This window comes from Pterocles gutturalis, unplaced genomic scaffold (genome assembly GCF_000699245.1).
Source record: "Pterocles gutturalis isolate BGI_N339 unplaced genomic scaffold, ASM69924v1 scaffold6031, whole genome shotgun sequence".
Classification (NCBI taxonomy): domain Eukaryota; kingdom Metazoa; phylum Chordata; class Aves; order Pterocliformes; family Pteroclidae; genus Pterocles; species Pterocles gutturalis.
In genome coordinates this window covers 36,986-49,310 of record NW_010102844.1, presented here as the reverse complement: position 1 = coordinate 49,310, position 12,325 = coordinate 36,986, and the positions used below count along the sequence as shown (strand labels likewise).

Genomic DNA, 12,325 nt, shown 5'->3' with positions numbered 1-12,325 from the left:
TTGGGAAACTCTTTGTGAGGACAGGGGAGCCACCAAGGAGTTTTATTGCTGGTGGAGTAGATGCAGTAAATGCAGTATTACTGCAAAAAAGGGGGAAAAAAGGCCAAACAACCAGTGCTCTTCTCATTAGAAGTTCAGCTGCTGTTTTCAGTGCAATAAGTTCCAGGTTCTTCTGATGCTACTGTGTGTGATCATGCCAGAAGATGCCGCCGTAAGGAGATAGCCGGATGAGTGACACACTCTGTCTGGGCTCCATCCCTGCCGTGCAGCCATCCCAGCATCACGCCTGCTTTTGAACTAGCGCTGGCTCTGCAAACAGCCCGGTGCTGGCGAGGGAGCTTTCCTGCTTCGAGCCCTGAAACCTTTCTGCCTCTTTCAGCCACTCGCAGCACCCTGTTGTGCCCTAATGGTTACAAATGCGAGGACGGAGAGGCCTGCATTATGGTGACGGAGCGGTGCGATGGATATCTGGACTGCTCAGACAGCAGCGATGAGAGGAACTGTACCGGTAAGTACCAGCCCTCCTCTCCCATTCCTCGTGCTCTGCTCTGCGCTAGCACACAGAGGTGCTCACCTGGATGTGTGACCTTTAATTCACAACATCCTGGTCATATCTGCCTCTGTCCAACTGTCCAAGTTACCCCCTTGCCCATTTATAACCAGCTGGGACAAACTTCCCATCCAGCTTCTACACTGACAATTCATCTTCCAGCAGCCTCAGACAGAAAAACAACTTTAGACTGGGTAGGAGCAATCTGCCTATTTTAGACGGCCCACGGGTGGAGCCATAGTTTCCAGCTTCATCCTCCTTTGCAAGGTGACCCTGGCAGCCGTGGCACGTGCCCCTCCACCATCACTGGTCCTCCCATGCTGGCCTTCGGTGGCCCTGTGGAGGCAGGCGGGACACGCACACCACAGCCTGCCCTGGGCAGATAACAGCGATCGATCGCCGTCTCTGGCCAGCCGTGATTCAGCCGCTTTCCTACTGCACTGCTTGGGGGTTTGAGCATCAATCAGGTTTTAGTTCTTTAATTAAATATTGATTGGGAGAGGGGGAAGGAGCTGCCGAGATTCACAGCTCGGCTGCTGTGCCAAGGGGAAACCATCTCTTTTCCCTCAGATAGCTTGTCTTGCCATGCCTGTCTGTGGACCCACGTGCCTGCTGCATTTCGTTTCCAGTTGGTTCGAGAAGGCAAAGCGGCAGCAGTTTGGCTCTGGGAATGAAGCTGAGCACCCAAGCGCAGCCAGGCCACAGCATTTGGATGTGGGCGCTGACATGCGGTCCCCGGAGGGAGAGAGCAGGGAATGGCCTGGCAGTAGCAGGGGATCAGTTTGCACTCATACACTTCCAAAAATGGTGTTGAAGAGTATTTCATCAACGGTCACGTTTTTTCTTTCCTTGGGGAAAAAGGGATGCTTGCATGATGCAGCATAAAGACAAACAAGACGTTTTGGGGAGAACTAAGAGCACCAGGGGTATGTTCCTGCTCTGCACTGCCTTCCGAAGAGCCTGTTCTTCTGCACTAATAACACCTGCCCAGATTACACATCTAATTAAATGGTGCAAATACTCCCTTCAGTCACAGTACCGTTTCTACCTGCACATGTTGTTGGTGCTACCAGCATAACTCCTGTTTCTCTTCTGGGCAAAGGGCTTGTTTTCCTCTGATAGACTAACTTTTCCCTTTGCTTGCTTAGATGACACAATCGTGTACAAAGTCCAGAACCTCCAGTGGACGGCCCATTTCTCTGGCGATGTCACTCTGACATGGGCTCGGCCAAAAAGAATGTCCTCGACCTCCTGTGTCTACAACATCTATTACAGGTACCCCGTGCGTTCCGCTGCACGACCCCTTGCTATTCATACCAAGGAAAGGCTAGAGAAGCATGAGCACGGGTATCAGAATGCCTGTGTTTACAGCTAAGTACCGTACAGAATCAGGCCTGAAAGACCGAGCGATATGCAATCTAGTTCTGCTTGGAAAATCTTCTAATACTTTGTTCTGAAGGCAACCCAGAATAGCTAGGGGGCATCTGTGGAGAGCTCTATTTCAACCAGATTATTTACTCGGACAGCAACGTGGCTATATGTGTTTGTTGTTTTTTTTTTTTCCTGCTCGGACCTTGTCTTTGTGGGACCGCTAACAATGAGAACAAAGTCAAGAAATGAGAGCACAGAAAACCTCAGAGGGTGGTGCTTACAAGTCACTGAGCTATGTTTAGTTCAGGTGTTGAGAGAGCATCTTTTCAGGCTGGTGATGTGGTTTTCTGACAAGGAAACTAAGCAGCAAGCCCTTATCGTACAGATAGATGGTGTCAGCCTTTGTTACTAAACCCTGTCCTGACCAGAGGGGTGTGATCTCTCATGCAGGATGGTTGGTGAAAGCATCTGGAAGATTTTGGAAACCCACAGCAACAAAACCAACAGCATTTTGAAAGTCCTCAAGCCTGACTGTACCTATCAGGTGAAAGTCCAAGTGCAGTGTCTCAGCCGAGTCTACAACACCAATGACTTCATCACCCTCCGGACACCAGAAGGATGTAAGCAGGTTTTATTTAGTGTCACTGTGGAGTTCTTCTCTCCTTACAATGCAGCGAAGAGCCCGTGGGACTGTTCAGCACCACACACAAGGAGCAAGATCCTTCTACCTGCAGAGTGGGGGTCAGGCTAAGGAAGGGATGCACAATAAAGCAAAGAGCCTACCAAAATCCTAGCTTCACCACAGTTACAAAAAAAGGCTTAATTGTTCCAGAGTGGGGCTGAAAGGGATTTGGGACACAGCTGCAGAAATAAGACATCTTCCATGAGCCAGGACCGCCTAGCCCTTCCCCCTCTGTCCCAGCCTCTCAGGGAGACCCTGCTTTTCCCAGTGTTATCTGGACACACCAACGGTGACTGTCACTAACACCTCTGCTTCTCTCCCTAGTACCAGATGCTCCCTTTAATCTTCAGCTGTCCCTGAAAAAAGAAGCTGAGGATGTGGTGATGGGCTCCTGGAGTCCCCCCGTGAACGCCCACGGCCTCATACGGGAGTTCATCGTGAGTCCTGCTGCCCGACGGGGCCGAGTCCAGATGGGTGGTGGGACAGGGAAGGCTGCTGAGGGCAGCTGGCCTCTCTGAAGACAGCTACCTCTGCAGAAGGGGGTGGGCCAGGAATAGGACATTTCATAGGGGAAATACACTGGGAGCATCCGGCAAGTTGGGAGAAGAAATGCTGCAGGGCTGTAGGTAGCGACACAGCTGTCAAGGTCATGATTTCATTTCTGGCACCCTTTCTAAGCTTTTATACTCATTTCTATTGAATCTTTCATAGAATCATAGAGCGGTTGGGGTTGGAAGAGACCTTAAAGACCATCAAGTTCCAACCCTCCTGCCATGGGCAGGGACACCTCCCACTTTGACACAGAGGGACCTGTCATCCTGCGGTACCACTGACTGTGAAGCCCTCATCCCTTGTTCTGGTGCTCCTAGGTGGAATACAGCAGGGCTGGATCCAAGGAGTGGTCGTCCCTTAGAACTACCAAGAACTACACTGAGATCAAGAACTTACAAGTCAACACGTTATACACAGTTAGAGTGAGTATTTTCAAAGCTCTATGCATGCTCTCATTACTTTTCACTAGATAGACCAAGTCCTGCACAGCCAAGTACTTGCTAAAAAAGTATGTTGTTAAAATTCTGCCCTTTAATGTCAACCCACAATGGGGGCTTGGCATTTGCACTGCTAATATATATAATTTCACGGCCTGAATTAAGCCCCTTTATTTGTTTCTTCTCCCAGAAGGCCAGGCTGTATTATGAAATCTGCACTACTAATTGCCCACTCCAATGTCACTGCAATTGCACCGGATCTGGGCCAGAGATAAATTTGGTCCTGACTGTATCAGTGGGAAAAGAAGCAGATGCGCCTGTGGGGAATATATGCATGTGGGAGAAGCTGGGTAATTATAGACAGAACTAATAAGAATAGGAAATGAAAGTCTGCACATTGGGCCATGGGAAATGCATATTCTGCCATTGTCCATCCTCCCTGTGCTGAATGAATGTGGGTTTTTGGGGAGGTCACTGGGAGGTGGGATAAACCCCTCTCCCCACCCATGAATCAATGTTATTCTCACACTCGGTTGGAACTACTCTTTCCTTCCTTGGTATTCCTTCCCATACTAATTTGTTCCCAAATAAATTTTTGGACCTGGATTCAGAAATTGCATGGATTTCACTAGCGTGGTTCTTACCTACACAATGGCCAACAGAGTCCAAAGCTCCTTATCTTAATGGACTCATAAAGATCTCATAAGAAAGTGGTTATCTGCAAAGAGGATGCACCTCCCTCCTCTTAGATTCCTTTAATTGACTTAAAGTAGTCTGCTTTATCTCTGTAATAAGCATTTTATTGCCAAGTAATTAAGCTATTGTTTGCTTCAAAGTCCTTTTCCCATGAGCTCCACCATGTCTGTAACCTTGCTCTAACCTCATTCTCTGTTTGTATTATACAATGTTGGCGGCGTACATTTGTTCATATTAACTAACCCTCTTATTTGAAAAGGTTGCTGCAGTAACTAGTCGAGGAGTGGGAAACTGGAGTGATTCCAAATCCATAACCACCATAAAAGGCAAAGGTAAATGTTATTGTTTCAGTCTACTCAGACAACACAGCAAAAAGGCTGCATGCAAGCTTGCAGCGTTAGCATCAGCATGCATAACCACCTCCTTGTTCTTTATTCCTCCCTGTTGAGCATTTTACACTATTTAACAACTTTGCTGTACCATTTCACTTAAGTTGATCTGCCTCAGAGTTCAGTGGCGAGTCTGAACGGGTTCCTGACCCTTCCTCTGAACTCTGTGGCACGTAGGATGGAGGTACTGCCCTGGAAGTGGGCGAGAAGCCCTCTCTCCTGGACTGCAAATGGATTCCTTCTGACTTGTGTAGCCTAGATCATACCTTCAGATAGGCAAGAGACATTACCTCTAACTCCTTTGCTGTCACTGGCTGAAAGGATGCTTGCTCATTCTTTTCCTTCTTAGGTTACGATTATGATGGCTTCTGCATCTCATGTAGGTTGGACCACTAAAAGACCACTGAGGCTCCCGCAAACTTCCACAACATTACGGCAGATAAATTCAAACAGCACAGCACATCATTTCCCTCCAAACTGTTTTTAGAAAAGCCTTTTGAAATCATTTGTATTCATGCCAAGTTTTTCTTCCAAACCTGTATTCTAGTGTCAAAATTATCTGCTGATTTGTCAGATAAAAGTGCATCCTCACTATGTTGACAAAGGAAGGAAAGAAAACAGCATGCTACTAAAAATGCAGAGTTCAGATAATAGGAAGTACATGAGTACCTGTTGGTTAGAAAAACAGAGGTAGAAAGAACCGTAATAACTTCCACTTCGGTTTTTGCCTGAGCGTTTGGCAGCTGTCCCCACCAGTAGCTCCTGACCTCTCTCGCCAGTTCCTCTGAAGGCCAGAAGCCATTAACTGTGATACGAGCTTGTCCCGCTGAGTTCAGAAGGACAATAGCTGTGTCCACCCCTCTCTGCTTCCAGCCTGTGCCAAGCAAGGCACAGGTGAGGCAGCTTTTAGATGGCTGACTGAAAAAATGATGGAGGTACAGCACGTAAATGCCTTCCCTGAGGGGCACGTGTCTTAGATACAGGCAAAGTCAGGGCTGGAAAGATGGGATTCCTGGTCTGAGAAACGATTGCCATAAAGCAAGCCTGTATTTTACCTGCCCCCTCTCGATAAGTGTTTGTATTTCTTTGTGCTGCAGTAACAGCTGTTTCTCCTTTTCTTTCCTTCCAGTCATTCCCCCACCTGTAATACACATTGAGAGCTACAGCGAGGACTCCATAAGTTTCAGCCTAAAAATGACTACTAATATCAAGGTAAAATTTTTACCTTTACTTCAGAAACTAGAATAAAGAAAACAAGGCTTGCGTTGGGTAAATGGTGAATACCAGATGGGATAAGCTGTCACCCATTTCAGTATTGGAATTACTTTTTCAAACTAGTTATTTCCTCCCAAATAACTTCTTACTACTCGTCACCTGTCCCAGCTCTCTTAATTAGAACGGGAAGTACAATGCAAAGACTTTCACCAGTGAGCCTTTCGTTGCATGCCAAACCAGCTGAGCTGACAGTTCATACGGTGTGCCCTTGCTGCTTGACAGGTTGGTGGCTATGTTGTGAACATCTACTGGACATTTGATACACACAGGCAGGAAAAAAGGACTCTGAGCATAGAAGGAGAAAAGTCCATCCAAAAAGGTAATTTCTATGCCAAGTGTAAAATTCTGCTCTAGTCAATACCAAACAGAGGCTTTTATGCAAGGCTATAGGATTTTTTTTTTTTCAACTGAATAGTTTCTGTTTAGAAGAGAATAAATCTTGAGAGGACAAACCAGGAAATCCTTAGCCTCTCATCTTAGGACTTGGAGATTTCAAGCAGATTTGGGATTTATCCTCCAGAGCTGCACTAGTCTTTTCTCATCACATGGGATTTTGTTTGTGGTTCCTTATCTACTCTGCAAAAGGTCAACAATTTCTTGGGCTTGTATATGGTACATGTCCCTATTAATCAGATTACTTTCTGGTTTGGAAAAATCACGGGTGTGCACAGTCTAGATATGGGAAAGCATCCTGATACAGAAAAGCACAGGGTAGCTTAGATACCAGAGTCCCAGGTGCTTCTGTTATAAAGGAAATTACTCAAAATGAATCAAAACGCAAATGAAGTGAGGCAGGTTCCTGTCTAAGATTGTTCGATGCTGCTGACCGTTTCCTAGTGCTCTCACCCTGCCATTGCAGTGCTTTGCCTCACCTAATAGCACGCGTTTCTCTTCTTGCTCAGTGGCAAATTTGACAGCACACACCCCCTATGAAATTTCTGCTTGGGCTAAGACGGAGCTGGGTGACAGCCCTCTGTCTTTTGTACATGTGGTGACCAGTGGGACAAGACCTGCATCGCCAAGTCTCAAAGCCAAGGCCATCAACCAGACTGCGGTGGAGTGCAGCTGGACCGGACCCAGGAATGTCGTAAGGCACCAGCTCTCTTTTCTCACCAGCCGGGTTGGGGTCTAGCTCAGAGCCCCAAAACACAAGCAAAATCATAAAACAGGATTATTTGTAGGGATTGAATTGCAAGACCCTGAACATGTTATGCCCAAAAAATGAGGGAAAGTACCTGCTGTCCCTTAAACAGAAGCAAGGAAAGCCACCTTGTCTGTTTGTTCAGCCACTGATCCAGTGGAGAAGCGGCTGAAATGCAGACAGCATGATGCTCCAGCGGTCTTTCAGTCGACTGCTGTGTTATCAGAGCTGAGCCCAGGATTTCAGGGTGGGGAGTGCAGCAGTGAGAGGGCAGACTGAACCTGACCTGGGGCAGGAGAGAGTGCCCAGAGGAAAAAGGGTCTTTGCGTCATGTCCTGAAAAAGCAGCAGCCAGTGAAAGTTTAGGTGGGAGCTCTGGCCCTCGTGAAAATCTCTACCATGCCTTTTGTGCTCTTCCTATGTAGGTCTATGGCATCTTCTATGCCACATCCTTCCTTGAGCTGTACAGGAGCCCTCACAGCACCGCCACGACCTCCCACAACATCACCGTGATCGTGCAGCGGGATGAGCAGTACCTGTTCCTGGTGGGCTCCTTTTCTGTCCCCCTCCTCCCTGCGCTGTGGGCTCTAGCTCGGTACCGAAGGGTGTAGGCACAGTATTAACCGCTGTGTCATCCCTTCAAGGTCCGTGTGATGTCTCCCTACCAAGGGCCACCATCCGACTACGTTGTGGTGAAGATGATCCCTGACAACCGGCTTCCCCCCCGGCACCTCCACTCGGTGCACACTGGAAAGACGTTCGCAGTCATTAAGTGGGAATCGCCCTACGATTCACCCGACCAGGACATGGTAACAGCTCACAGTGCCTTCTCCTGTCCCTTTGCACACAAAACCCTGGCTCAAAGGCAGATCCCTGCCCTGCTGCTGATGGAGAACTGAGTCTGATATCAGGTCTACCCTCCATCTAAATAGTCAAGGTGCTAACACCTCTGGGACCAGCCCTATAACGTTCATGCAGCATTTAAAAAGAGTCAGATCTGGGATGTCTGTTGCAGACTGAGTCTGAAAGCAAACTTGGGCACGTGCTAAAACACCTTTCTGGGCATCAGCCCTGGAGTCGGTGCTGGCCAGGGCCCGAGCACAGCCCGCAGGACAGGCATCGGGCCAGCCGGGCTGTGGGCTCTGCTCCCGCTCCAGCTGCGCCGGTGCAGCCCCAACAAAGCCCGGTCCTGTTTTCTGGCACACTGGTGTATGGTCAGGTCTCGCTCCATTGAAGGCGAGTCATTTTCTCAGCAAGCTTTCCGCTCCTATTCTGGTCCAGAGACTTTAGCAGCAAAGGTTTAAAGGTATAAATCTTCCTGGCAAAACCGGAAACTTTGACAGGGCAGGAGTTTGCATTGCATCCTTGTGATTCATTAAGAAATACAACCCAAGATTCTCCTCCTGCCCTCGTCTGTTCCAGTAACTGCATTTTCTGTATCTGTAAATACTGATCTAGGGCAGGGATCCAGCTAGTCCAGCAAGAGGCTTGAAAGCTTACTTCCCAGGCTTTCTGTAGAGCGCAGGCACGGTTTAGTTCAAATTTTGTCCCCTCCCCATCGAATGTCCTACCATTGTACAAGACTGCTAGCAAGTCTGCAGGAAAGTAAGATCTCTCACTACGTGTACCTTTCCTCCCCCTCCAGTTATATGCTGTCGCAGTTAAAGACTTAGTAAGAAAAACAGATAAAATCTACAAAGTGAAAACCCGGAACAGCACGGTGGAGTACACCATTAAGAAACTTGAACCGGGAGGCAAATACCACGTGATTGTTCAACTGGGAAACATGAGCAAAGAATCCAGCATGAAGATCAACACAGGTAAAGGAAAAAGTACCCTGGGTGGGTGCTGGGGGGAGTGCCTCCAGCAGTGTGCGCTGGCAGGAATCCAGCGCCCGTCCCACACGCCATCCATCCCACCCCTGCGCTGGCTGGAGGCTGCAGTCGGGTTTCTGCATCGCTTAGTCCTCTCCCACAGCCAAAGCCCAATTCTGAGGGGCCTCTCTGCAGCTCCCAGGGAGGGCAATTAAACCCCCAAACAGCAGCAGCAGAGAGGAAGCCTCTCAAATGATAGCCAGGGAGTTTTTCTCCCGCCTAGGTGGAGATGGGAAAGACACCTGTTTGGCTGTGTGGACACAATAAAATACCTTTATGGTCCTACCATAAAAACTCACGGAAAAACTCCTACCAGATCACACGCCACCGTGTCCTCTACTCCAGCACAGCCCTGTTCTAAGCAGAATACCATGCTGATCCCTAAAAAATACTAAGTGACCAAGTGACTAAGTGACTAAGAACAGGAATGCTAAGAATACAAATATTAAGAATACGAAGTGACCCTGTTGCTTTCTAAAACTCACGGAAAAACTCCTACCAGATCACACGCCACCGTGTCCTCTACTCCAGCACAGCCCTGTTCTAAGCAGAATACCATGCTGATCCCTAAAAAATACTAAGTGACCAAATGACTAAGAACAGGAATGCTGAGAATACAAATACTAAGAATATGAAGTGACCCTATTGCTTTCTCCAAAGCCAAAAGAAAAGTGCCACCAGTGTTAAAACCTAACCCGCCTGCCGTTGTTCTCATTTGCAGTTCCACTGTCTGCACCAGACGCCTTAAAAATTATAACAGAAAATGACCACATTCTGCTTTTTTGGAAGAGTTTGGCATTAAAAGAAAGTAATTTCAATGAAAGCCGGGTAAGTTGTGCTGTCTCTCCCATCCTACAGGCAGTGTTTCAGAAAACCCGGAGCAGAGTCCCTGCAAGGCTCCTTTCCCAGGCTCTTTACAGTACACCAGCACGCTCTGCTCGCCCCGGTGTCCTTGGTGAGACCCCCACCTAGAGCTCACTTCAATTCCTACCACGCCTGAGGCACTAAAGCTGATAGATCCAATCGGTCACCTTTTAGGAACATAATTATCTTCTTGGAAAAGGTCAACTGTCACATGTGAAGGGACTGGGAACAGGACACTGCCCCGCCGTACCGGGAAGCACATCGGTAGCATCTGAGAACTGGCATTATTTAGACTTAGATAAAGAGTCTGGGACATCTTCTCTATCAGGGCACAGACAGGTAGCAAACAATGCCAAAAAAAGCCATCACCGTTACTGGACTCTGTTTTGGGTGGTCTCGAGTGGAACCAGACAGACCAAAATCTTCTCCCTGACGTGGCCAAGGTCAGCGCACGCTGACAGATGCCCGGAGGAGGCTCCACATTGCTCTCTCCCAGCTGATAGCCCACTGCCTTGCATCAAAGCTAGGTTCAGGAGGAAAAAACAAATTTCCAAGCCCTGCCAGAAGGAGCAAACCTGACCTCTGCAGCCCAGTGATTTGGGGTTTGTGTCTTTGTTTTCACAACTCTCAGGGTTACGAGATTCACATGTTTGACAGCTTGATGAACATGACGGCTTATCTCGGGAACACCACAGAAAACTTCTTCAAGGTGTCCAACCTGAAGATAGGTCACAACTACTCATTCACCGTTCAGGCAAGGTGCCTGTACAGCGGGCAGATGTGCGGCGAGCCAGCCACGCTTCTCTATGATGAGCTAGGAACGGGTAAGTCCCTGGCATTTTCCCCATCCTCCTTAACAAAGACTAATGAAAGCCCCACAAACTCACTGGAGAGGTGTGCTGTCAGTTGCAAATGGCACGTCTCTCCCTCCATTATCTGTAGGTGAAGACTCCTCTGCAACAAAAACCGGCAGATCCATGGATGTTGCTGCCATCGTGGTACCGGTACTGTTCCTGCTGCTGGTGACCCTCGGGATTGGGTTCGTGGTGCTGTACATGAGGCACAGGCAGCTGCAGAACAGCTTCACTGCCTTCGCAAACAGCCACTACAGCTCCCGCCTGGGCTCGGCCATATTCTCCTCGGGAGATGATTTAGGTACGTAGCCCTTGGTTTCATGTACAGCCTTAAGGATGTGAAAGGAGTGCAAGACCTAACTTCTCCCTTGTGCTTTGGGCCACCTTTGGCATAAAAATCCCTATGGATTTGGTCCTGTTCTAAGAGCACAAAGCTGTCCCAGATAAATGTTTTTATCAACTTCACTTAAACTACTCCCATTACTGCAAATCAGTTAAAACTTGGGTATAACAGATAAAACAACCAGGTAAGAGCACCAGCGAGGCCATGATAAGCTGGTTTTGGGGCCAGCTTCAGTAGCCCATTTAGTCGTGCCCCGTGAAACACCGAGGGCAGCGTAACAGAGCTCTGGGTTTGTTTTTCAGGAGATGAGGATGACGAAGCCCCAATGATAACTGGATTTTCAGATGACGTTCCCATGGTCATCGCATGAAGCGCATTTCTGACTGTAAAAACCAAATGGTGTAAATATTTTATTTGATAAAAATAGTTGATTGTTTATTTTAAAAATGCACTTTGAGTTGCAATATGTTATTTTTATATGGGCCAAAAACTTTTAAAGAATACACTTTGTAGTAAACAACTGTGAATTGCAGACTAGGTTGGTTTAGTAACAAATTGCTTTGATTTAACATTCATTTAGTCTTACAAGGCTATGCTTGCTGGGCATGCTTTTAAGTCTGTGAGATATTTTCCGTTGACTAAATTGGCTACTCATTTTATTTTTCTAAGACAAGAATAAATTTATGTAAAAAAAAAAAATCAGGAGATTCTATATGTAGAGAGAGATAAGTAATATAGTCCCTGAAGATTTTGCTTTTACTTAAAAAAAAAAAATCCTTTGGACTTCGTTTTATATGGAAGTATTTTTGTTTTTTAATTTATTGGGAAATCTGCTTGAGAACAGATTTCCAAAGTCGTCAGACATTGTACACATTATTGTGTAGAACATGTGCCACTTTATCTTGCAAGGCAGTAGTATCCTGGCATCCCCATCATTGTTCTTGCCACGATAACAAAAATCCTTACTTTTACATATTTTCCCCCATATTAAAAGACACAATCTTTCAGCAGTCTCAGAGTCTAGGTCAAGATACTGCAGCACATAATTGATATGTGAGTTTAGCTTCTTGCTGCCCTACCTCTAAGTCAAAAACACCCCTACCAAGCTGTGCTGCCAAGGGTCGTGCAAACCCTCGTGCATACGTGCGACACGCCACGGGCCGTTAGCAGGAGGGTTTCTGGGCTCTGCCCACAGGAGAGAGCTTACCCCTGGGCAGCAGCGCTGCAGAATCCTTTGGCAGCGCTGTGCAAGCACCCAGGCGTTGTGGTTTTGACCCTCACTTTCGGGTGTGCAGTAA

General features: G+C 47.5%; 1 protein-coding gene across 1 annotated transcript in view; it reads left to right on the top strand.

Moving 5' to 3' along the window:
* Window positions 1-11,517, top strand: part of SORL1 (sortilin-related receptor, L(DLR class) A repeats containing) — a gene marked incomplete at its 5' end in the record, with an annotated part of 19,349 nt that extends 7,832 nt beyond the window's left edge. Inside the window, 16 exons of the mRNA XM_010086438.1 lie at window positions 380-508; window positions 1,699-1,825; window positions 2,372-2,541; window positions 2,928-3,040; window positions 3,473-3,577; window positions 4,548-4,620; window positions 5,807-5,889; window positions 6,175-6,271; window positions 6,855-7,039; window positions 7,518-7,637; window positions 7,737-7,901; window positions 8,738-8,912; window positions 9,688-9,794; window positions 10,462-10,654; window positions 10,773-10,985; window positions 11,330-11,517. Coding sequence (XP_010084740.1) covers window positions 380-508; window positions 1,699-1,825; window positions 2,372-2,541; window positions 2,928-3,040; window positions 3,473-3,577; window positions 4,548-4,620; window positions 5,807-5,889; window positions 6,175-6,271; window positions 6,855-7,039; window positions 7,518-7,637; window positions 7,737-7,901; window positions 8,738-8,912; window positions 9,688-9,794; window positions 10,462-10,654; window positions 10,773-10,985; window positions 11,330-11,397 — 2,123 coding nt within the window. The remainder of the gene's footprint in view (window positions 1-379; window positions 509-1,698; window positions 1,826-2,371; window positions 2,542-2,927; window positions 3,041-3,472; window positions 3,578-4,547; window positions 4,621-5,806; window positions 5,890-6,174; window positions 6,272-6,854; window positions 7,040-7,517; window positions 7,638-7,736; window positions 7,902-8,737; window positions 8,913-9,687; window positions 9,795-10,461; window positions 10,655-10,772; window positions 10,986-11,329) is intronic.
* Between the last annotated feature and the right edge of the window lie 808 nt (window positions 11,518-12,325).